General features: G+C 43.1%; 2 protein-coding genes across 4 annotated transcripts in view; one reads left to right on the top strand and one right to left on the bottom strand.

Annotated features, from left to right (window-relative positions):
* The window catches only part of STT3B (STT3 oligosaccharyltransferase complex catalytic subunit B), a 53005-nt gene extending 43880 nt beyond the window's left edge, over positions 1–9125 (top strand). For both annotated transcript variants that reach the window (XM_075418960.1, XM_075418959.1), the window contains exons 12-16: positions 276–447; positions 2863–3036; positions 4059–4172; positions 5200–5412; positions 7452–9125. In XM_075418960.1, the coding sequence (XP_075275075.1) occupies positions 276–447; positions 2863–3036; positions 4059–4172; positions 5200–5412; positions 7452–7532 (754 nt within the window). In that variant the 3' untranslated portion in view covers positions 7533–9125. The remainder of the gene's footprint in view (positions 1–275; positions 448–2862; positions 3037–4058; positions 4173–5199; positions 5413–7451) is intronic.
* A 1994-nt stretch (positions 9126–11119) lies between these two features.
* OSBPL10 (oxysterol binding protein like 10) overlaps positions 11120–25725 on the bottom strand; it is a 138024-nt gene continuing 123418 nt past the window's right edge. For both annotated transcript variants that reach the window (XM_075418958.1, XM_075418957.1), the window contains 4 exons: positions 18405–18591; positions 16765–16947; positions 15081–15234; positions 11120–14294 (listed from right to left, as the gene is read on the bottom strand). In XM_075418958.1, the coding sequence (XP_075275073.1) occupies positions 14250–14294; positions 15081–15234; positions 16765–16947; positions 18405–18591 (569 nt within the window). In that variant the 3' untranslated portion in view covers positions 11120–14249. The remainder of the gene's footprint in view (positions 14295–15080; positions 15235–16764; positions 16948–18404; positions 18592–25725) is intronic.

Here is a 25725-nt window from a genome sequence, read left to right as displayed (position 1 = left end):
TGGTTTAAAAAAATAAAGGTTTTGAGTCAATTGGGAAAACTTGTTTATGAATATGTATTCGACTGGAAATGCATTTAGTTACGCCTTCAAAAGCAGTTCAGCTTCTAGCCATTCAGCTGTTGGTGGGTTCAGGCTTCTAATGCTGGTGACTGCATCCCTCAAAGGGAGCTGAATGCATAAGAAAACCCTCATTTGTGAGCCCAGATTTATCACGGTGCAGTTAATCAGTTGCTAGTATTTGTACTGACATGAATAAAACAAACTCTGTTTTCCAGCACTCGGAATATCCTAGATGACTTCAGAGAAGCTTACTACTGGCTGAGACAAAACACGGATGAGCACGCCAGAGTGATGTCGTGGTGGGACTATGGTTATCAGATAGCAGGAATGGCTAACCGGACAACCCTGGTTGATAACAACACTTGGAACAACAGCCACATAGCCCTGGTAAGGGTGGCAGTTTTCTGTGGAGTAGAAACACCAAATGTTTACGCTGCAGTCAATTATGAAATTGGAAATATCTGTTGATAGATAGTATGATATTAAGGAAAAATTCCATGGAGTGGGAAAGACAGAGGTGGAAGGAACGTCCTTTTTGCATTTATTAGAACTCAAGTACAAAGAGTTTTGGGGCTAAAAGGGATCCATTTTGCTTTTGGAGTTTCCGTTGTTTGCTTGGAGTTTCCAAAACTTCACCTCCACTTCAGTTTCTCTTCTCTTCTTTGTGGGAGGCTAGACAAAATCTAATGTGACCATTCCCCTTATGATTAGTGCCATGACACGTCACCCGGTACCACTACTTCACTGTCACTATCCAAACAGGGATGGTTTCAGTTCAGCAAGGTTTTTGCTGGCTGGGTTTTTGAATGGCACGTGAAAGCTGACTCCATGAAACAACAAATTTTCAGGCATCTTGGAAATTAGAAAAAGTTTACGGATGGCAATGGAAGGGTTGCAGATTTAATGCAATCCTGTATTCTCAAATTTGCAGTCAGACAAAACATCTGTACATTCAATTTCTTTCGCTTCTGAAGAGTAAGTTTAAGCTTTGTGCATGTGCTTAAAAGCAGGGTGTGAGCATTGCCAGTGGCTACAGAGGCACCACCTTCGGCCCCTTAAACTTTTTTCAGAAATAAAAGAATGCTGTGTGGTAGCTGGGTTGCAGTCTTACAAGGTGCTGTGGAATGACTCACCATCACTCAGTGATGACATCAGTCATCGCTCGGTGGCCTTTTCTTCCCAGAAGACCTGTGTCACGCTACATGGGCAGAATGGGGGAAGGGCTTGAGGAATGTATCGGGATAGTTTTTTGTCTTCTGTCAGTACCTAGTACAGCAGTTGGACCGGATCTGCAGACAAGCAGTGTTCAAAAGCAACAAATGAATCAAGCTGCACTTTGAGCATACAAAGTCCTGAAAAACTGTGTGTTGGAAAAGGGGGAATCACAGGTATGTGCTTTTGACAGGGGCAGGGAACTCGCATCAGCCGCAGGCAAGCTTGGGAAACTGTGCTGTTGATGCTAATGTCAGTCAACGAGCCTTCCCACGTACTCTAAGGCATGTTCTGATGGACATTCAATTTTGATAGCTCTGTGTGCACCCCTCTTCTACAAGAGGTAGAAGTGCAGATACTGTGCACCAACAGATCGAGTTGCAGTGTGTGAACAGAGAGACTGTGGACGTCACCTGTAGTACACACAGTAACCACACACACATTACAGCAATTAGCAGTGATGGTTTTTAATAAGGAATTCTCTCCAGTATGACAGCTGGCACTGTCAGGTTCCACTTTGGAATGAATACTCCGTAAAGGGGGACCCAAGCAATGAAGGTGTGTTGTGGCGAATACCTGAACTTGTGCTCTAAATGAGGCAGGCCCTGGAAGCGTGCGCCAGTGACTTCCTCCTGCACAGAAATGGGAATCTGCCAAATAACTTCACATTGCTTAGGACAATGGCCTAGAATCATGGAGTCATAGAATCATTAAGGTTGGAAAAGACCTCTAAGTCATCAAGTCTAACTGTTGAGTCTTTTTGACATATTGCAGCCTAAGCTTAGAGTTTTCTAATTAGGCTCTTAACTGAATGCTACCAATTTGGATGCAATATTATTTATATTGTAGTTACTCCCTTCTACTACAGCGATACATTATTATGCCATTATTATTAAGCACTTCAGTAGCAAACAGAACTACTGAACCGAATGCCAGTTACTGACCTAAGTGAATTCTTGAAGTGTGGGAAGTGAGCAGTATGGAAGAGGTTCTGGACACAGCTTTAAAACGTTTTTCAAGGCCGAAAGTATGTTATGCTTTTAACTCAAGGATGTCTCTATTCTGACATTTTCTCTCCATAAACTTGCCTTGAACTCAATGCTGAGGGTGCATGTATGCTGCTGAGTAAAATGCAGCATGGCTGCTTCGTTAGGGAAGGACAGAGCTCAAGGAAAAAAATCACCCAAGAAATTCCTAACATTTCAGTTAATTTATTCACTTTGGGCTGTGCCTAAAGCTTTGAAAATAATTTGTAATTAGGTGTTTTCTGCAACACTAAGCTTTTGGCAATACAGCGATGACTTGAAAAATCTGTGGGTGCCACAAAAGGAAAACCCATATTGCTACATTTCATACTCAAAACACATTTCAACAGGCATCACTCCTCTTACAGAGGATGAAATATTTCAATTTAGGGTGGGCTTTTGAGTTTCTAAATAGGCACAATGGGTTTTCTTTATCTAGAATGAAAATGTGGGCTTCAGTTGGCAAATACGTATTCTTGGGCTTTGGTCTGGGCAGGTTATTGATCTGCGGATCTGTTCGATAGGCAGCTGTGCTGATCGTTAAGGTGTTTTTGCTGTGATGCAGGTGGGAAAGGCAATGTCATCAAATGAGTCGGCAGCCTACGAGATCATGAGAAGCCTGGATGTGGACTATGTTTTGATTATTTTTGGTGGTGTGATTGGCTACTCTGGAGATGATATTAATAAGTTCTTGTGGATGGTGAGAATAGCAGAGGGGGAACATCCCAAAGATATTCGGGTAAGTGGAAACGTACACAGGAAAACTGAAGCGTTCTTGGCTGAATACTCTATGTTCATCTCTACTGTTTTTTTAAACTCTTATTTATGTTGTTGCTTCTCTGGTAGTGCTCATTACAGTGGAGGGAAATCTCTACTGCTTACTGCAATTTTATTTGAAAAATTTGTTGTGGGTTGTTTTGCTAGAACAGTAGGAGTGCAGAGGCCTGTAGCTGGGTTTCTTTCAATATTTATGGTTTTGAAAGGTTAATGACCTCAAAAGCTTTTCAGTCTTTTTGCATGAAACTGAAAATACAGGATCTCTTTGGTAAGTCTTGTGTGTACGCCTCACTATGCACCATCGTACTTTAAAAAGGAGTGTTCAGACTGTTTAAAGGTTGGTATTACAGATTTCTTCAAACTCTGTAATAGTAGGAGACAAGTTAAAGTGTTAATATTGACTTACGTAGACTTGTTATTCAAACATCTCAGAGATTGCAGAAGTCTGTAGTAATATTTGCTTAAGCCTAACAAAAACTTCTAGGTATTGAGCACAGGCTTAAGGGAGTAGCCCACGTGACAAGTTTCATCTTGTACTGGAGATGAAAACGGCAGAAATTTTTTGTTTAAACCCTGTGCATATATGAAATTCATGGTAACATTGCAGACCTTGTATATTAACAATACAGTGCTTTTCATCTTTCTGAAGAATAATTTTCGTAGATCCCAACCAACTTCTGTATTTTGAGATCACTTTTCCAGTAACTGCTTACTGTGAAGTGACAAAACTTCTACCAGCACAACAATACGGATTTAGGAAGATTGGTCCATTGGGGTCTGGGTTATAAGCAAGTAGTCTGTAACTATTTTACTTTTAATGAGCAAGTCGTTTTCTGTTTTAAGACTAGCTTAATTCAGCTTTTAAACTGTAAAAGTCAGTTTAGATTCTTTACGAAGGTTTTTTTGTGGCAAATGGAATGAGAAGTGACCTTAAATAGGGGTTTAGTTTATACTGAGTCTTTGTATCTTCTTTTATTTTTAAAGGAAAGTGATTACTTTACCCCTCAGGGAGAATTCCGGGTAGACAAGGCAGGTTCTCCAACTTTGCTGAACTGCCTTATGTATAAAATGTCCTATTACAGATTTGGAGAGATGCAGGTTAGTGCTACAACTTTTACTGAATCTTGACTGAAATGTGAGAAAACAAATGTTATTTTGATGTATTTTCCATCTTTTAGATTGAGTGTTGCTTGTAGTAGCAGATCAGAGGTAAGAGTGAGCTTTACAAAGTGAAACACATCTAGGCATGATCTATACGGTATATAACCTTTAGAAAAAAAGCATTTCTGCTGCTAACCTACACTTGTACTTAGCTTTTTGCTGTCCTTCACATCACCCCAGACCAGCATCTTAATTCCACTATGCAGCATGCTTGCTAAAGCATTGACTGTTACATTGCAGGGAGCTTTAGATTTGTGTTTTTAATAGCAACACAGAAGTGGAACTGTTAATTGACTGTTTAATATTGGTCAGAAACTACCTGATTTCTGTCCAAGTCGCATCAGCGTATTAAACAGCTCGGCACTTACATAATAAGGGCATAATTCTCACATCCCCTTCGGGACCATCAAGCATATGTATGTAGCTAAATCTGCCTTGTTGGCTTTTTTCTTCCCCTGCTGCCAAGGGCCCTTCATTCTGATGTGTTAGCACAAGAATCCTTTATGCAGCTAAAGCTGATGCCAGGGGATGGGAGAGGTGAGGGGTGTCAAATTCAACCGATAAACTGTTTCAGATCTGTATGGAAAAGCATGACAGTGCCAGTTATTGCCCTGTAGAGGAGAGCGCACAAGGGAGCGGCTGTGCTAAAAACCACCCCAGGCTGCCGCACCTCCAGCTTTCACTCGAGTAGTTTTATCTCGGAATGCAGACGGGGTGTTTCTGTCGAGACATGAAGTGCCGTCTTCTGCGACATCTGCAGGAGCAAGAATGAGTTTGTCTCTTTCTCAGTTGTAAAAAGGAACTGAGAGGTTTTTTTCTGTGTAGTAATAACCAGTGCAAGAGAAGCGTTGTCCTTTGCCTAGACCAGTTGAAAGCGTTGCCTTCTGGTGTGAAGCACCACAGTTTGCAGTGATGGGGGGTTTGGGTTTTGTCTCCAACTAATATGCGACTTTGATTTTTATAGCTGGATTTTCGGACACCCCCGGGATTTGATCGTACACGCAATGCTGAGATAGGCAACAAAGACATTAAATTTAAACATCTGGAGGAAGCCTTTACCTCAGAGCACTGGCTTGTTAGAATATACAAGGTGAAACAACTAGACAACAGAGAGACACTGGATCATAAACCTAGAGTAACCAACATTGTACCGAAACAGAAGTATTTGTCAAAGAAGGTGGGTTCCCAGTGAAGTAACTGCGAGGGGTCAGGAGATGGCGGTTTATTTTTAGCAGTGAATCACATAGCTGGTGAATTATGTATTTCCACTAGCCAGAATGTTACGGATACTGTTCATGTTAGTGTCCAATATCAGACCTGCCTGCTGGTAATAATTGTTCATTTACTGTCTGCTTAACTTAAAAGCATGTGAAGACACAAGGCTAGTTTGTTTTTTTTTTTAGGCAGAACGCTACCTGGAAATAGAGTGTGTCACTGGCTGTTACAACTCTTAAGTCTTCATGTAACTGGAAGTATTATCTCTAAAGTACATCAGTTCATGTTTCAGTAACTATGGCTCACTAAGTAAATAATGTGGCAGTTGCTTTCTGACTTTGTTTGAAAGTAGTGATGCCTAGAAGTTTAAAAGTGGCAATTTTGTATGAAATAAATTAAATACGAAACTTTTGTTGACGGAACTTTAGTGTCTGGCTGCTTACTGTTTGAAGTCATCTTCAATGGTTTTAAGCGTGTTAGCTGTGGTGTGCTGCTTCAGCCTATTAAGAAAGATGTGTTATGGGGGGAGCCGGGGAGAACCTTAGCAGCCCTCTCCTTCACAGCCCCTGCTTTTTGTATATTCAAATATATGTTGCAAAGGGAATTCCTGAATACTATTAGAAACAAATGTGTAACAAACTAAATTAGTATAGGCAGTAAATTTACACTGTGTCATGGAAGTACAAGTAAAGAATTTCAGAGGATAAAGATGTTTATTTTTGTGATTTGGTGGCATTTCATAAAACAAGGTATCTGGGAGTTGTCACTGAATGGAGCTAGACTTATCTGAAAAGGAAATTACAAGCTTTACTATCATACACTTACAGTGTAACTTTTGATCTTAAGTGAGAAGCAAGGCTGTATTTATTAGTGATAGATGCACTGACCCCACTTAAGCTGTGGATCTGTCTGCTCTCTGTCTAAAGACAGGATCAGAGTTGATGCAAATTCTGATCCATCACCGACTCTTGCAGTCCAAACGGGCTCTACTTCCCATTAAGAAATCCAAGAACCAGCAAAGCGCATGGGGCAAATGTCTAAACTGCGATTTCCTGGATGCATTCTGAGGGCTCCATAGTAGCCACAGGTTTTCAGCAGTTGCTTCCTTACTGGAAATTCAGTCCATCTCCCATCACTCTTCCACGTTGGGAATGGCATTGCTCGAGTGCAGAGATGCAACGTGTCTGAGTATTACCTATTAGTTTCTATCTGTCTCACTTTGTAATATAGCTGCTGTTGTTGTGTTATTAAAAAGCGAAAAGTTATATTTAATGGACATAACAGAGCCTGCTGGTAAGCACAGCAACGTGCAGCAAGTGTGGGAGCTGCCTTCTGTCTCATTTGTTGTGGCAGGCATGTTGAACGTACAATTCTCCTGCCACGAGCTAACTGTATATACACAACTTTGAAGTTAGTATGACTGAAGACTAACATTAATGCTTCCCCCCCATTTACTACCTTAAAAAAAAAAATTACAATATGCTGATCGAGACACATGAGCAGAAAGCACTAACTAGTCTGCAGACCAATGGCAGAGGACTGAAGACTAAATGTAATTATTCAGTTTTTCTTATTTTGAAAAATGCTGCTTTAAGCAAATATTACAGTCTGTCTATCATCTTGCTAACTTCTGAGAGAATCAGATAGTGCAAAAGATGTTCGAAGGTGTTTCCAAACAACACTAACACTCTACACCACTTCTGTTCTCCGGGCGTATTAGAGCTTTATCGTGTTGGTTAATTAGTAATTCTGCCTCAGCACAAGCTTTGAAAACAATTCTGTAGATCTGGTAGACGGGGATTGCAAAAGCGCACCTTGTGCAAAAGCAAATGTTGGGCCTGAATTAACTTTAAAAAGAATAAATGGATAATACCTAGTTGAGGGTTTACCATTTAAGCTCTTCAAAATCAATCTAAAGAGCAGGCATTGAAATGCACATCACTAAACCGCGGTCAAGACTAAATCATTAACTAATGCATTTTATTCTGTTTTTCTTTTTAGACCTCCAAAAGGAAGCGTGGCTACATTAAGAATAAACTAATTTTAAAGAAAGGCAAGAGACCCAACAGGAAGACAGTTTAAATACACTGTTCCGATTGCTAATACGAAGCAGTTGTCCTTGAGATAACCAGTCTTTGCCTTTAGCTCGAGTCATGTTTCACAGCAACATGAGGGTACAGAACCGTCACTGGTCCAGATTATTGTACAAAATTTTCAGGCAATGTCTGATTAAAAATATTGGCTTATTGAGAACAGCTGTTTTAGATTTGTAATGTGAAGCAAGACAGAGCTGCTACCCAAGTCTAGCAGCGTTTTTTGGGGGTTTTTTTATTGGTACATATTATCCTTCAAATCTGTTGAGAATTTGGACTGATTGCACCAAAGAACCCTGTAATTTGGTCCTTGGCACATGCATACTTGTCAATGTTTTTTGGAAAACACTGTTCTGCTGAATAGCAGCAGTATGTAAACTGGAATGGTGACCTCCAAAAATGACTTGTTTTCAACAATTAGGAGGAAGCAGAGCTCTCGGAAATTAAACTCTCAAAACACGTTACTCCCATGATTATTTTCGAATGGTTTCTTTCCATGTCCTTTTACTCTTGCTGCAGGCTGGTTTTGGTCGGGGGTGTAAGAAGCAAAGCTGCAGTTTTCACAAGCGACGACAGGACAGATTAATTGGACGCTGGTTTAGCTGGGACAAGGTGCCGTTGTTTAACGTGGGATTGCAGTACTGCTGCCTCACACGCTCATTTCGTAAGGTAGACAAGGCAAATCTTGCACTCTGTAGATACAAGGGCTAAATTTGTATCCTGAAAAATCTGAAATGACAGTAATGAATGCTATAGTCACATACAGCTGAGCATCGCATAGCGGCTGGTGCTACAGAACAGAAATTGAACTATTATAGGTAAATGTTTACATTGGTAAAACAAGTATGGCCTGTTCAGTGGGGAGGGAGGTTGACAGGTATACAAAACCCCTTTTCTGTGGCTGTTGGAGGTAGAGGATTTGCAAACCTCTTCCCCCCCCTCACTGCCTTCTTGTGAGGGTAAAAGTTTTTCTGGAAATCTGTTTCTCTGCATTTTTATTTAGCGTGCTTAAATCAGCCGAAGAAATTCCTGCTATAGTGCTGTTTGCTTTGTCCGTCTTTTATACTGGTTTTTTGTTTTTTTAAGAAAAAAGTGGTGAAAACTGTCAGATTAAATGCACTAAAATATAAACGGAGACTGAACATGTTCACTTTCCAGGTATAGGAAAACTTTATACAGACTTGAAATCTTTAATTGAAATGAAAGGGTTTTGCAGTTTGTTTTCCTGCCACAGGTTGTAACTTTTTATAGAAACAAAACTTGCATCAATAATTTGATGTAAAAATGCAGAATAGTCTGTACCTTTCATGAAGAAAATGTAAATTTACAGTGTTCTGTGAGAATGTTACTGCTGACTTCTTTCCCAAGGTGTAGAATATTTTTTTGATTTATGAACTCATTTTTGACTCCAATGGTTTATACAGACCAATACTACAGCTGCAACATTTTCACAAAGGTAATTAAATCTGGATTTCTGGCCCCTGTCGTTTGGAGGTTTCAATTTATTTTGTTGCTTTAAAGCTCAATGCAGACCAGTTGTTGACTGTAGGGGAAAATAAAGTTAATTCAAGTTTTGTGTTAAGGGTGTGGTGTCAGTTTTGTTGTGATTAACCCCATAGCACGTTGCTTGTAGCCCTAGCGATAAAGTCATTCGAACTCCATAATGCAAACCTGCTGACCTCATGAAGTTGCTGTAATGAAGCCCCAGCAGCTACTTAACATCCTTCCAGCTTAAATTTGTGAAGCCAAATGTAGGGCCTCTGCTGTGACCAAGGCGGCTGCAGTGCTTTCAGAGAATGGCAGCCACCTTTCCTGGGCACCCAGCAGCTGGGGCAGCTCCGGCTCTTACAGTCGCTGACCTGCAAGTGGAAGGAGCAATAACCTGATGCCTCATTTGCAGTGATCTTACCGCTTCTAAGCGAATCTGCATCCCGCCCCATCACCCTTGGTAAGAAATGCGGACTCTCACATCTGGAGGAGCAGCTGAATGGCAGCAGAACAGATGTTGCTGGGCAGGCTGTGGTTTGGCAGTAACTCAGCCTTGTTTTAAAAAAAGGAAATAAAAGGTTGCCCTCCTCTCGTTAGGTATCAGAAAACACATTGTTTTCTGTCTTAGCTGACAGAGTTCTCTTTAACAGAGCAGGAAAAAGTTAATCCTATCAACTTTTATACAGCATTTTTAAAGCTATGTGAAAGAGAAATAAGCCAACTCCAGGAGTCTTAGCCAGCCTGGGCCTGAAGTTGCTTACCACTTACCTGAGCTTTCGTCAATCTAACTTGGCTTCAAGGCTGCCGCCAGTGTTCTGCATTTAAATGAAATGAGAAGTTGGAGCCAAGGCAGCCACTCAGAGCTGGGAGGCATTGCATTGCCCTGCCTGGGTTCCATGTAGGGCGCCTGGTTCTCCCTCGGCATCCCCGAGTTCCTCAGCTACACTGACTTCTACCTCTTCTCTCCGAGAATGGAACTGCATTGTACCAACAAAGAATACTCTACCATCCTGCATTGTTATCAAACCTCCCTCCCGTACTAGTTTATCTCCTTGGCTACAGCCATCCTTTTGTTGTTCTGCTAGGTCAAACTCTGAAGATTTTGAAGTGTAACTGCCACAAAACAGTAAAATCTGAAGTAAAAATATTCTTAAGCCAAGCTCTGGTCTTCAGTTGCTAAGGAACTAAACCCAGAAGCGTCTAGAAGCCAGTACTGCCTAAGCTCTGTATCACTTAATCATTACTATTGAAAGCGGTGAGGGCAGAGAGTACTATTAGTAATCCCCAGAAGAAATATTTTCACTTGCAGAAGTAATTCCATAACAGAGGGGAAAAGTCATTAGTTAAGTATCATGATATATTTACTCTTGAAAAAAGTTAAATGCTTAGATTCAACCCTCTGTACATATCAATCCCACTGTGAGTAAAAACTGAAAATAATCATATTTGGCTACAACTAAACTGCAGTCATGTCTTTAAACTGCACTGACGAGGCAGTGTTCCCTGCTCTAGTTACAGCCAGCGCTTTCTGTTCTGCACTGGCAGGACAGTTTCCAACGCTCTGGACGAATGTTTAAAAGAAACCAGAACTGCATTATCGAATGCTTGAAAAATGCAGATCAGGATCCATGAAGCCTCGAAGCACATCTCCTCCCCCTGCAAGTGTCCAATGCTGCAACAGTTTAGAGGTGTATTTTAAGAGGTATCTCACCAAGAATCTCTGTTAATGACAAGGATTAAATGAAATATGATTTTCAGAAACAAGGGAACACCTTAACCTATTCCCTTTTTATTTGCCAAACTAAGGGGCACGTTCCCCAGCCTCCCCTAAAGCTGTGGTGCTGCCCAGCCCTGTCTTCCCTGCGCCGTGCTGCCCACTGAAACAAGAACTTACCCGCACGGTGCCCGGCCGTAGGAACAGGGTGGAGAAACCCCCCAACACACCAGGATGCAGCTGCCAAAGTCACTCCTGCCAGAGCCGCGCCAACAGCTCGCCAGGACCCCGAGGGTGCCGCACCGCTCTCGGGCATCGCCGTGACTGGTGCCAGGGAACTAACGCTTCCGGGGAAAGAGAAAGGGCATCCCACTGCTAAATGAAACAAGTCTTTTATTCATGAGCATTGTCCTTGGAGATTCACAAAGTATGAAAGGAAGGCAAAGCAGAAGAAACTGCCAGAGCATCTTTTAAATGAGAACAGTATAAATTTTCTTTCGGAACGTTTCTAATTTAAGAAAGAAAAAGGTTGCATAGGCTTTCTACAGGTGTGCACAAAAAAATTAGAAATTGAAGTACATGGAAGTTTTTACATTACAATTCAGAGTGTATATGGGCTACTTGAAAAGGAAAATATTTACTTGCAAGTCCAAGACAGCTACTGGAAAAACCTACAGAATAAGGCTTATGAATATTTACTTTTCAGTCCCATAAAATATATTGAACACAGAACTATCAGAAAAATAAAATGACACTTGTGAATCTCGTTCTGGAATCTCTCGCTGATGGGATCTTTGCAGAAAGGACTGGTTTTATGTTTGCCTCTCCCTGGTTACTTTGGAAAAGAAACAGCGGTAATGGCATCGGGGGATCCTTCACAGCATCAGAACAAAACAAAACATTTATCAGCGCACAAGTGGAATGTTCTCAGCATGCAGAAACAACCAACCATGCAGACAGAAAAAAATCTTCAATAAATTACAAGCATGAAATTATTCAAATTTCTTCTTAAAAGAACGGCTACAGCATCTGAGTAGCCTCGACGGTCATCCCATCAGAGCTGAAAGAGGTCCGCTCTTCCAGGGGCGCAGGCCCGTGGGCCCGGCCAAGAGAGGTTTGCAGTGGCTCTTTTTAGTGAGTATGCAGCTTGTTCTTTGGTGTGCGACAGTCAAAGCTCTGGGAGGACGTTCCACGTCTTTATTTCTGCATTCTCAGTTGTTCTTTGTGGTGATACTACAGACTCTATGAATACGCCAGACCACTGATCAGACTGACCTCTAGAGCAAGAGTGGATCCATTATGAAGTTAATTCTGGCAGGTGATAAAGTACACATTTTCCTGACGATACGTGGGAGTAGCTCAGTGATTGCTATGACAGCATCATTTTGGTTTTGTTACAGAAAAACATCAACTATTCCTAGAAATATTTTTTTTTCCTTTTAAAAAAAAGTGTCAGTTACAAAACCAAGCTCATACAGTCCACACTGTTTTTTTAAAAGTAGGAGTTAAATCATTTCTAACATGAATCTTTCTAATGTGCAAAAAAGGACATACAAGCAGACAAAACAGCATTTAGGAGGAGAAAAGAGCCACACCTTCATTAAATGGGGATCTGAAGTTCAAATGTAAAGATCTATGAAATATTATATCCAAACAAACAACTAATGGCATGTTTCACGTTTCCTTGTGCACACACCTCCGTTGAGCCTTCTGAGTTGCTCAAGAGATTTTAACACCTACCCCCCAAAAAAAGTATTATAAAATGCAGGATGCACAAGAACAGATAGAAGCAGGGCTTTGACCTAAATATATCTGTGTAGTATCTCTAAAGCATAAGTTACCGTATCAAGAAAGCAGACAAAAGGCACAAAATTAATCAGTACTACAGAAAGGCGGGCATCCATGCTACTGTCTGTCAGAAATACCGTGGTTTCTTTGCGGGGCACTGCAGAAAGAAGCACTGAGTAGAAGTCAGCACATTTTACATTTACCTTTTGTTGCCACTTCTCTCAAAAACATCTTCACTTTCAGCAAACAGGAACTAAAAAGCAACAAAGCCTTAACACATTTTTAGAACCCAACTGCTTGGTGTCACAGTGGTGACCTCACAAAGCAAGATCAAGCTACTGGATTGTTCACTTTTTACTTTACTGTACGAAACAAATGATATCCCATTTCATCTGTTTCATGAATAAATGTGTTGTCTCGGTGTAATAATTTACTGAATTGTTACACCAGAAAATCCTTCATCTGAGAAGGCCAGTGGTATCATCTCTGTTCATCCAGATCTTTCATCCGGAAGTGATGGAGTGGGTCGGAAGCAGAGGGAATCAGAACACGGCTCTGCCTGGAGCCTCCACAGGGAACTCGGGGCCCTGGCCAGGGGAGCTCCGTCCGATTTCCCGGAGCAGTGCGCAGTGCTTGCCTCCCAGCTGGCAGGGACAGCTCGCGCCCGGCACGGCCTGGAACAGCCCAGTGCAACAGGATCCCTGCCCAGCCTCGCCCGGTGTTTCAGCACGAGCCCCTCAGCAGTGGTTTTACTTCAAGGGCGAGGCTGTGAACAGCCCAATGGCGTCCTATGCCTCCCTTCGTGGTGGGGGGGGAGGGGGAAGCCGAGGCAGGAGTCACCTGGAACGCTGCAGCTACACCCACCCAGAGGGATTTAGCAGCACGTGTAACCCAAAAGCATCGGCGTGACAGTGGCCAAAGAACAATGACACAGCGAGATCAAAACTGCCAGAGCCGCTGGCTTCCTGGTGACCGGAGATCTACTGAACAGCTGGAAGCATGAGCAAAGGGAACAGGGAGGACACAGCGGGTTAGTGTGCACAACGTTCTTGAGAAGGTATTGCTGCTGCTTGTCAGATGGCAGAGAATTCACACTCGTGAGTGAGAGGAAGCATGCTCTCCCATCAGCATCCCGAAGAACGAGCACGCTGTCAGTGTATCATTCTTACGTCGTAGTGAGTTACTCGATGACTGGTTAACAGAATGACTGCCATTAAGTGACACGTCACATTTCAAGTGCAAAACGTTTTTGGCAAAAGTGAAAAATAGAAAAACCTTAACCAGTAATAATAAAAAAGTATTTTCTTGAATACTAGCATAGGGCCTGATCCTGCAAGCACACAACTCGGGGAACCCCAGCGGAGCCCAGCCGGAGCTCTACGCCCTAACACTTTGAGGAAAAGGTCTTTAAATCACTGTTAGTGTTTACACTTGTTTACATGTGGTGTAACTAATACACACACAAACACATACACACTGCGTGTACATACGTGTGCATACATGGACACGTGCGTGTGTGTTTGTGCATCCATACACACAATATGGCTCCTGAATCAACATGAGCTTGTGGTTACTTTGAGACGCGTCACTCGCAGTATATAGCTTGTCGTTTCTATCTTCTGATAACAGGACCTAGTCAATGGCATCTTGAAGTTATATACTGTATCATTTTAATGCCTTTAATTTGTAAAGTTCGGAAGCAATAGCTCTATCCCGTCAATGGGTCTTCCAGAGGGGATTCAAGTATAGCCAACCATCGCCCTGCAAGACAATTAGGGACAGTTCACAAACAAGACTTACACATCCTGGATCTGTGTGTGTTCACATAAAAGCTAAAATAATATTAATCAACACAACAAACCATCCCTGTCATCTGGAAACTCTCCGCTCAGTGAATTGACAGGTCATCTGGGCAGGAAGGAAAAAATTGCAAGGGGGAAGAGAAGCAACGGGAAGATGTAACAGCTGAACTGCCGGTTTAAACACCTGCACATACTGGCCAACGCAACACCACAGTCGCAGACTAATTCCCTCCGTTGGTCTTATTTCCCTTCCCCCTTTCCTCTAAGAAAGCACAGAGATGAACTGAGGAAAATCTGTTTCACTACAAGCAGGTGAAACCCAGGACCACACCTAAGATGTCCACGCTCCCCTACACTGGACAAATATCCCTGGGCGGCAGCGTCCACTTTGGTATGCTGAGGTCAGGATTAGTAGGGGATGTGAGTACACCGCATTTGCAAATTAAGATGTGGATTTTAAGGTTAAAAAAACCCAAAAACCTCTAAGTACCTAACACTAGGTACCAAAAATTAAGGTTAAAATAAATCTAACTGAAGGAAAGTGAACAAGTTTACAATATGGACATGGAAAAATCCGTTGCTCTTCTTGAAGAGCCAGACTCTGGCACAAATGGAATTTAAAACCACCAGTGGTATATAACAACCCTAGCCCTTGGTAAAAACCACAGACAAATCCATTTGCACCAGCAACCTCCCGTATGCAGAAACACGCTCGAGCGCCTTTCAAATGAGGCAATGGGAGTACCTCTTTGGCAAAGTATTTTGGCTTCCACGGCGTTGTAAGAGCCACACGTTGCCTCTCCTCCGCTCGCTGTCTCTCTTCAAGGCGGTGCTTGTGCTCTGTTGCTGCATCAATATTGCCCTCTTTCAGAGAATGGGTGACATGCTGCCACAGGCGCCTGCGTGACAAAGACAGAGGACACGCGACGGAGTGAGAACGCTTCTGCTGCAGCCCCGTGCCGGGCGAGACAACGCTACGGTGAGAGGCGGGCAAGGCCAGCCACCTTCCCCACACCATTTCTGCAAGTCACACAGCTCGTGAACCATCACTCCCTTAGGGTATTCATCACGTTTGTGGACCAGATATTCAGATTTGCTCAACTCCCGGTACTTTGCCGTGCGAGTTAACTTTTTCAATAGCTTTTGTTCATGTTCCTGACTCTTCACAGCCTGAGCTTTTTTCTCAAAGCAGATGGTTTTATTTTTATCATTTCCTGTTCACATTCTTTACTGATGATCCACACGTTTGTTTGCAGTTAAATTTTTGAATTATGAGGGAGTGTTAGCCAAAAGCCAAGAGGGACACCGACTGTTCCCACCAGGTTCCTAACAGAGGAACTGATGCACTGGCTCTAGGGAGCCCTTCTAGGTCTGGGCTCTGTATTCCCAGTTAACAATAATTATCAGTATATAACCAAACTTGCTGGTCACGCGACTGACTGCATTCAGATGCAATGCCTTCTCACACTGTATCAGCCCAGCAGAAACTTTGCCCAGAAAAATACCGAGAAGAAAACGACTGCAGCTTTCACGTGTTTCCAGGGGTGTTTAAATGAGCTTCTGTTTACAATCTGTGAAACTGCATATCCTGCAGAAACACTGGACGGCTGTAATTTGCCTACTAGTATCCAAAAAATACAATAAATCCACAGCAGAGCTACTGGTTTCCTTATTTACTCCAACCTTTCTGTTCCTAAACTACAGGGGAAAAATGAGTTTGTGATAAGCAAGCATGAAAATGATACCTGATCATGCACAATGACCCACGACACACTTTTGTTAAATAAAGAGAACAGATTTACAGGTAGTTAAAGGAAGCTTAACTCATGTTTTTAAATCCTCCAATAAAACGTTCCTAAATTCAATAAAAGTATTGATTTTTCTGAAGATAAGCGTCAACAGTTATTGACAGTGAATAACGGAACACGTTTTTTTCTAATGTACCTAGTCAGTTAGGCATGTGATGTGGGTGCTGAGAGCCTTAAAACCACGTGTGTGTGTGTATTTATACCTCACATTGCATCACATTTTACGTATTTTTATACATATATACATTCTAAAATAGATAAAACATGAAACTGCTGTGTAAGTTCTAAGCTGCAGCGTTACTTGCAACAAACTGACTACTCTGCCTGCCGTGTTGCAGTCACTCCGAGAGGGAGGTGACCACACCGCATTACCATTTCCCAAATGCTCATTAAAAACGCATACAAGCATTTTCCCCCCCCCACAAAACTGATGTGTACATCACTATGATGTAAATTATGTTCCAAAGAACCAATACCCTGCTTCAGCTACCTGTGCCTAGATTAACGTGCTGGAGGGAGCAGGGCTTTTCTGGACGCCGCCATCTGTCACTGCCGTTCGCTTCCCTGTGCTGCTCCCGTCCCAGGTGCAGAGGCAGAACACGGTAACGCCCCTGCCCTTACCTGGATTCCAGCGGGCCTTGCTTCGCGACCGGCCTGATCTTTTTCCTGATAACGGGCAGTCTGTTAGTGTCGATCACTTTGGTTTCTCCATTGCTGTAAGTGAATTCCAGCGTACCATTCCATTCTCCCTGTGCCTTGCATACAATGGTGTTAGTGGGATTGTGTTTCACTTCGGCCGTAACCCTAATTCAAGAGGGAAGGAAAAACAATCACAGAAATAACTATTACCATTTACTACCAGCATATGAAAGCACTACCACAGCTAAGGCTACAAGTAGCCTTCTGCATCTACAACGCAGTTTTCCAAGCAAAGTAGTGACGCTGTCTCCAAAAAGGAAGACTCAACCCAAGAAAGCTCTGCTAACATAGCAACAGCTTGTGGACAACATTCTCCTGCAGTCACCCAATTTAAAACTCTGGCACTCGGCTCTAACCCAGACCTGTTTACCTCATCAGCCTAAAAACAGCCCCTGAAGTTCATGTGACATTTTCAGTGCACATTGCTTTCACACCTGAACGTAATGTTGTCAGACACCTGCCTCAGAGACTTCAGATATCTTTATTTTCTTCTTTAGCTCTGCCGGTTTACTCCTCTGCTGCTGAGAGGCAATGATTAAAGCTACCTCAGTGGTCCAAGAACCGGCCTAAGAGTGAGCAAAATAGATAGGTAGGACTGGAAAACCAAAATGCAGGGAGAAGTTTCGTGTGTGTGTGTATGAACATGCGTACATTTGCTTCAGCAAGCCATGTCAAGTAACCTGTAAACTCCACTAAGTTTTTAAATTATTAAACTAACACAGCACAACCTTCCCCAATTTTCACTCACTCTGATGGCACCAATTATTAATGTACACCTTTTAGAAAAAAACCCTGTCAAAACAGCCCACGTTCATATTTGCCTGAACACAATATGGAAATGGTTGACCCACGTACAGAAGACAATCAGAGCAACCGAAACAAAAACCAGAGGTAATTACGCAAAGGCACATCGCCCCGACAGGCAACGCAGGCCCCTGACGGGCACCGCCGCAGCCCACAGCAGCACAAGAAAGGGGTCTATGTACGTTAATGAGTGGGTCGTCAACTTGAGCAGCGAGGCAAGGCAGGAAGCTATCTAGCACAGTGCCTCTTCACAACCTGAATAAAGGGGAGCCAAAGACACAGAAATAATATTTTCATCATCTGGAATTTCAGTGCAGAAGTGAGTCCCCAGCAGGGAGCTACTGCTACGGGCAGCGACACGTTCACCACTCTCCTCCTTACAGGAGCTGCACCTGAAGACCAGTTCACCAACAAGACTCACACAGGAGCAGCAGCTGCTGGAGCAGAAATACTGCCCTTGCTACGTACATTTTTCTGACTCTGCGCTTACAGCAATTTTCATAAGCAACAAAGCCTGGAAGAACACATTCGCTTTAGTTTAATGAGAGAAATACATCCAATTCAGCTGAACGATGTAAAATGTCTAACTACAGTAACCGGTGCTCTAAAGCTGTAAGCCATCTCGGACACTAACAGGAAAAAGAATTCAGGTATCTGTCTACAAAACACTCCCAACAGAAGAACTGAACAGACGCCCAAGAGTCTTTCCAACGAAATCCAGTGGCAGGTACACAAGAACAGCACAGTCACTCCCGTACCTGTGGACCTTCCCTCCGTAGAACGGCTTGGTGTGGAACGTGACCGTAGCAGAATAGCCTGTTCTGGCACAACTGATGTTGACTTTCCCTCCAAGCTCCACCCACGGGATGGTAAGTATCGAGCGAGCATAGGCACTAGGCAGGGTGAAAACATACTCTTCTTCATGTTCCATCAAGTAAAGAACACCTACATAGAAGGAAGGTCGAAAGTGAAAAGGTTAAAGTTCATCGGTAAGACCCAGCAGTCACTGACCAACTACTGTCATCAAAATGTACTTCCACAGAGAGCACAACGTGCAGCTCGCCTTGAAGGAGGGCATTGTCTGCTAAGAAAAAAAAAGTCTGCCCTCTGGAACAAGTTTCTTCAAACTAAACATTTTGGAAGGCACACAAGCTGAATGTGGACCCTGGGGTCCCTCATGGTGCCAAACGGCTTATCAGAAAATCTGACTGGACTACTTGCTTGCAAAATCATATCATAATCTCTCTCCAGAAAAAATATGGGCATGGCCAAAGGGCTCTGCAGCTTTCCATTCAATCAGACACGACCAGGTCCTCTCTGTTACTTTCTTGCTGATGCATTTATTGGTGGGAGTGAAAGGCTCTCTCTGTAGGTCTGCCTGGGTGCAACTCAGACACAAGCTTAAGGAAGCCATCTGGAAGTTTACTAGAAGTTTGCTCCTTCATTTCCAAATGCCTGGTCTCCCACACAGCCTTTGCAGAAGTCTTGCATCAACGCGGGGCCACCAGGGCCACCGCTCTACTACCACCGAGACCAATGTCTCTACCACGCACGGAAAAATACTGGCAATTCCACTTCATTCTGTAAAGGTTCCTCCACTTTCAGCATTCTGGGGTTGTAACAACAAACAATAACATGCAGTATGATTATTTGGAACTACAGAGAAAGTTGCATGTCTGAGCAGATCTTAGCTTCCCCTGGGGTTAAGGATACAGCCCCATCCCCACCATAGCTGTAGTCTGGTCTTCAGGATAACAAAGAATGGGACATAAGGCCAGGTGAAGAACACCTTAAACCCCGCACACAGAATTAGATCGTGCCAAATAGGTGTAGTATATTTTTGATTAGAGTTTTACACTCTTTTGTGTCCCATTTAATAACTACCTAAAGGCAAAAATTACAGCTTTGAAAATAATTTTTCACAACAGAGATTGAAAGTAACCCATCACTTTTAAACACAAACATATTTGAAAAAAAAAATCAAGAAAATTATCTTGATATAGTAAAAGTATCTGTTTAGAAACAAGATGAGCTTGAGCTAGTTTGCCTTCACCCTGGGGCATGCAGGGGAAGAACGCATCGGTAGTGGTATTGATTAGTTTGTCTATCTGTTTAAAGGAATAATGACACCAATTTTGAAAAGTAAAATTGACATTACTAACGTGTAATGATGAAAAAGCACTAAACGGGAACAAGGCACTACCACTGCCAACATAAAAATATGCCCTTCGTGCTGTATGAAAACACAAACCTAAAAAACATCCAAAATCTAAAAGCACAGATCTCTAACAATCTTAATCTTAAATACTGGCTCCAATTAGTAGAACTAAATGCAGGCACAGGACGCTCTGCAACTTGCCTCTCCTTCTGAAACCCTTCCCCAGGAAAACAGCTTCTACAAACCGAACAGTTTCACGCAGTTGCTCTCAGGACTTCTGCAACCTCAGCCCGACAGCAACGACACAGCCAGCGCTTCCACTCCAGCAAGTCTGATACAGCGCAAAAGCATAAACACAGAAAAGCCATGTCTTAAAAGGACCTTTAATCGGTTTGCCTCGGCAAGTCCCAAGTTCCTCATGCCAAGTGCAGAACCCTCACCAGCAGGGTACAGCCAGGACACAGCTGGAACACAGCTGGAACACGCACACACACGTTTTGCCTCCAGCTTCCTCGGCTCCGTACCCGCAGGCAAAACCGAACTGAGCACACTGCAGGGCGGTCGAGCTACCCAACTCACCCAGGAAGAACTTTTACTCAAAAAGATGACTCTGCTTACCAAACTCCTTAAATGGATGCTACAATAACATTAAATTAATAAAGACCAATCAAGAAGCCTTTTAACTAGATGATGATATTCAAAAAGGAACGGAGAAAGCCCAGGGGTACTGACCAAACGCAGAACGGAAACCTGACCGTCTGCAGTTGGGCGTTTTCCACAGAGAGAACTACAAGAAGGTTTTAGACTCCAGTCTGTCAGCTTTCCTTTCTCCTCCTCTTCCCGTTTATTCTCCACCGTCTTCATTCGTCACAGGCAACAGACCCGTAGCAGCAACGAGCTGCAGGAAACGGGTCAGTGGTGCTGCCCACGAGGTCACGTTTCCCCAGCCTTCATGGTCTAAGCACAGCCACAATCCTCACACGGCCAAAAAGCACAGCCCGCCTCAAACATCAGCTTCCTACATGACAGTCTGAGGCTTTTTGTTGTGCTGAGGTTTTTGTGTTGTGTTTTGGTGTGTTTTTTTCAAAAAGACAAAAGGTCTAATTGCAGTACAGTGGGCAGGTGCAATGCTCACTGCTGGGGGAGAACCTCGCTGTATTTATGAAGCACAACTTCATGTGAGCTTCTCCGGAGCCTCCTACTTCCCCAGGCCCAGCCACCCTACTCCGACCATCACTGCACGTCCCCACGTGAGAGGAAACTGCCATGATAAACACAATTTCCTTCTGGGTTAGTACAGGTTTGCTTTTGTCTCTCCAACGGGATCGATAGCTTTTTTCCTCCGCATTCGAGTGGGAGGGACGCAGAGCTCTAACGAACGCTGCCAAGCACACTGAAAAGTGAACAGCAAACAACAGCAGTGACCTTCAGTGTAAATATTTAACCACCACAGCAGGTTAGATATTAAAAACTGAACCTAGCTCTCTTGGCAGTACTTTTAGCACCTGCTAGCCTATGTTTTGAATTCCTCAAACACCCGAATAAATACATTTTCAGAGAAGTGCTATCTCACTTGAAATATGACTCCAGCTCAATAATCTAAAAATGAATAAAGGGAAGATATTAAATATCCACAACTTGGTTCTGCTGTTAGGATTAACGTGACTTAGTTTTGCATTCCATCATTTTCAGAGTCCATGTGCGAAGCCTCATTTAACTGCAGCACCAGGAAGACTGGAGCTGCACCACCACGTCCCAACTGAGACCCGTGCTCTCCCAGCGAAGAGGAAGCCAGAACGACACCGCCAGCCACCACTGTGACTGCTAGCACAATCTGAATTCATGTCCTACCCTGCAGTGTTTAAATCTTGAGAAATTAAAGGCAGAAAAACTAAAATCTAGCAGTTATTTTTAGAAGTGTTGTGTACTTTTAACATGTGCTTATAAGTATCATTACATTGTGACTGATCTTTAAAAATACCTGCTGGAGAACACACAGGCTGTTTTTCTTTCCTGGCTTCCCTACTTTAAGGGATCATTCATTTTCAGTTTAAAAATGGCTATACGTAAATATACATGAAAAGTTGCATAAGATTCTCCCATTTTCAGTAACGTTTCCTCCCCTCACATCAAAGAATCATTTCGGAAACCACAAATTCCTTTAAAAAAAAGCCTCAAGTATTTATAGGCAGCTACGATGCATGGAATAATGCAACAGCCAATACTCTGTGAGGAAGAGTGGATTTAGTCATCTAGTTTATTAGAAAAAAATGCCACCCAGAAGGGTGAATTTTTCTATGAGCATGTGCGGAACTTTGAAATTCCCCCCTGAAATGTCCTCAACACCATTTACTCCTGGCTTTTGACTGAGGCAACGTATTCCCAGCCAGGCTCCTTCCCACGGCTCCTCCGCCCGCGCGGAACAGGCAGGGCCCTGCACGGCGTGTCGTTCGCCCTGTTTGACTGTGACGTGTCCCCCACTGACGCCGCAGCTTTGGGAATTGATTTTCCAGCAAACACGCACTGACGAAACACCCGGAGGAGGCTCTGGGTCGATCGGCTGCAGCGGAGGCATGTGACATGTAATGTCTCCCACCGACTGCATGGAGACCAATCCCAACAGCAAACAGTACGCGGGACACAAACGGCCTAGGGCAGTTTCCTAATTTAACAGGCTCTTCGCTCTGCGCTATTCGTAACGCGGCACAACGGGAGTAAGTTACGTACAGGAGGAACCCCACACACCACCAGCCATGCAGATGCGCACGGAAAAACGTGAGAAGCCAGAACCAGGCTCCTATTGTCTCACCAACGCTCCAGCGAGCCGACTGCACCGCTCATTTTCCAAAGACTGGAGCCGTTTGCTAAATTAAGTAATGAGTGCCATGCCATACGGAAACTGTTCTGAAACCACTGGGCTAAAAAACAATACAAAAATTAGTACTAGGGAAACATTTATGTAGCTCTAGTTGCATGGAGAAGTCAGTCTGTAGGACCGGTAAATTAAGAAGTTGGTAATGCCTCAGGAACAGAAATTATAGACCTGTACCTCTATAAACACCTACATATAATCGAACGGAAGAAAAACAAGAGAAAAAACATTCACTGCTTTCATTTAGATGTACCCCAGAAAGAGCGCTGAATCTTTTCCTCACCTAACAAATCTTTTCAAGGTTTATTTCAATTAAAAAAAAATAATTATTGGAAACCTATACCTCACTAGTTTTTAAAACGTTTAAAACAGCAGGAATGAAAACACAAGACAATAACTAGCTACTCGTTAATGCAGAGCAATTCACTTAAAGGTACTTTACACTCTCTGCAAAATTAACCCGTGAATCAAAGGTAACACTTCTTGTTGGATTTTATTGCTTTGGAACAAAACCCAAGAGTAGAAAAAGAACACGCACAGCCCACACTGAGGTGTGCTCACCACAGCTGTTGCCACTCCAGCATCCTTATCCTACAACCAGTATCTGTTTGAGGATCCTTTGGACCATGTAAAAAAATTAAATATTTACATTGACTCTTCCATTCCTTGCTAATTTAAATCTTAATGTGATCCTATTCATTACACCCTCTTCTCCTCCCTCACTCTCTCATTAGTATATAATTAACATTAACCAGAATTAGGAACTGTGCATGCAACATGAATTCTTTTATGCAAAATACCCTCTCCTCTACTCAGGGTCGCTTTCTCATGAGCAAACTCAACGCTGACTACTCTGAAGAATGGGGTTTTGTTATATAGTGAAGAAAAAGTTGAGACATTTCATTAGCAAGCCAGATAGAAACCCCTCATAACCACAGACGAAGGGCCAGCATATAAAACAGCTACTCACACGGATTTCCAGCAGGGCCTTCCTACTCATTCTGCATTTCTGCAACTGCTATTTACTTCAAATCAACAAACAAAAATCACAGATGGGGGGGAGAACTTAAGTCACTTTGAGGTGCAACATACACTAAAAATTGTACAATTAAGATACTGAGGCGTACCCTTTGCATGACAGGACCATACTGTCCTCAAATCCCCTAATTCTTTAAACGCTCATAGAAGCCTTTGCACTTCCATGACATCCTATTTCAGCATATCCACTGCTGCTTCTAACAACAAGCATAAAAAGCAACATGCTCTACACCTCTAAAGGCATTGTAACAAGTTAAAAAAATGCACTTCAAAAGCACCACAGAAACGTTACCAGCATATTCCTTACACAATATAGGTCCAAAAACTCAGTACTACTTTATTTCTGTACACAGCCAAGTGCAGCAGAAAAAGCTTCACTGAATTCTTTGAAGGACACACACAAAACTATTCGGCAGAGAGCAAAGTTTCAAAACACATCGCAGTTGTTTGTATTCAACATTAAGGTCACAACAAAGTTACAGGGCAAACAAAATTATTCTGTTAAAATCTTAACAAGACGGTCACTCCCTACCTCTGAATTATCCAAAACACGAATCGCAGCTCTTTAATGCTCTCTTGGGAAGGATTTTTTTTTTTAAACATGCATCAAATAGTACTGAATGAATGCACAGTGTAATGAAATTACACTAACACCAGAATTATTTATATGAAGTCTCAGAATGGACACAAGTATATTAGAGATCTCAAGGAAACTGCCTTTCAAGCAGCATCATGCAGAATCTAAAATCCTTACTGATCTAGCAAAAAGTCAAAAGCACCCCCTCACATGTATGTAAGCGAACTCCAACAACAGCCAAAAAAAGGGCTGAATGCTCATACTGGCAAAAAAAAAAAAAACCAGAGGTGGAAGGGACAAGACAAAAAGAAAAACAGATACACCAGAAGGCTGTGCTGCCATTCAGCAAGACCTGGACAGGCCGGAAAGTTGGGCAGAGAGGAACCTGATGAGGTTCAACACGGACAAATGCAGGGTCCTGCACCAGGGAAGGAACAACCCCATGCATGAGTACAGGCTTGGGGCTGACCTGCTGGAGAGCAGCTCTGTGGAGAGGGACCTGGGTGTCCTGGTGGATGACAGGTTGACCATGAGTCAGCAGTGTGCCCTGGCTGCCAACAAGAAAGCTAATGCGATCCTGGGATGCATCAAGAGGAGTGTGGCCAGCAGGTCGAGGGAGGTTCTCCTTCCCCTCTACACTGCCCTAGTGGGGCCCCATCTGGAGTACTCTGTCCAGATGTGGGTTCCCCACTTCAAGAAAAATGAGGAGCTGCTGGACAGTGTCCAGCAGAGAGCTACAAGGATGATGAGGGGACTGGAGCATCTCTCCTACGAGGAGAGGCTGAGGGAGCTGGGCTTGTTCAGCCTGGAGAAGAGAAGGATGAGAGGGGACCTAATAGATGTTTATAAATATCTCAAGGGTGGGTGTCAGGAGGATGAGGCCAAACTCTTTTCAGTGGTGCCCAGCAACAGGACAAGGGGCAATGGGCACAAACTGAAGCACAGGAAGTTCCGTCTGAACATGAGGAAGAATTTCTTCCCTCTGAGGGTGATGGAGCCCTGGAACAGGCTGCCCAGGGAGGCTGTGGAGTCTCCTTCTCTGGAGATATTCAAGACCTGCCTGGACAAGGTCCTGTGCAGCCTGCTGTAGGTGACCCTGCTTCGGCAGGGGGGTTGGACTAGATGACCCACAGAGGTCCCTTCCAACCCCTACCATTCTGTGATTCTGTGAAAAAAATCAACAGCACATGATTAATTTGGTTATCCAACGCACAGTAGCAAAAAAAAGAAACAAATCCCAGGGACTGCTATGATTTATGAGATGTCATTTTGTCTCTCATTGAAAGCAGGATCAGCCGTACTTCAGTCATTTCAGAGAAACTCCTTTAATCTGATTTTAACAGTTTAAAACAAGATTCTACAAGCTCATCAGCCAAGCTTGTTGTAAGAAGGCTTCTCCTAGTAGCTAACTTTATTTTTTACCTATCTTAACTA

This window comes from Opisthocomus hoazin, chromosome 4 (assembly GCF_030867145.1).
Source record: "Opisthocomus hoazin isolate bOpiHoa1 chromosome 4, bOpiHoa1.hap1, whole genome shotgun sequence".
Lineage (NCBI taxonomy): Eukaryota > Metazoa > Chordata > Aves > Opisthocomiformes > Opisthocomidae > Opisthocomus > Opisthocomus hoazin.
Note: the sequence above shows the minus strand (reverse complement) of the source record. Positions and strands in the feature narration are given on the sequence as shown.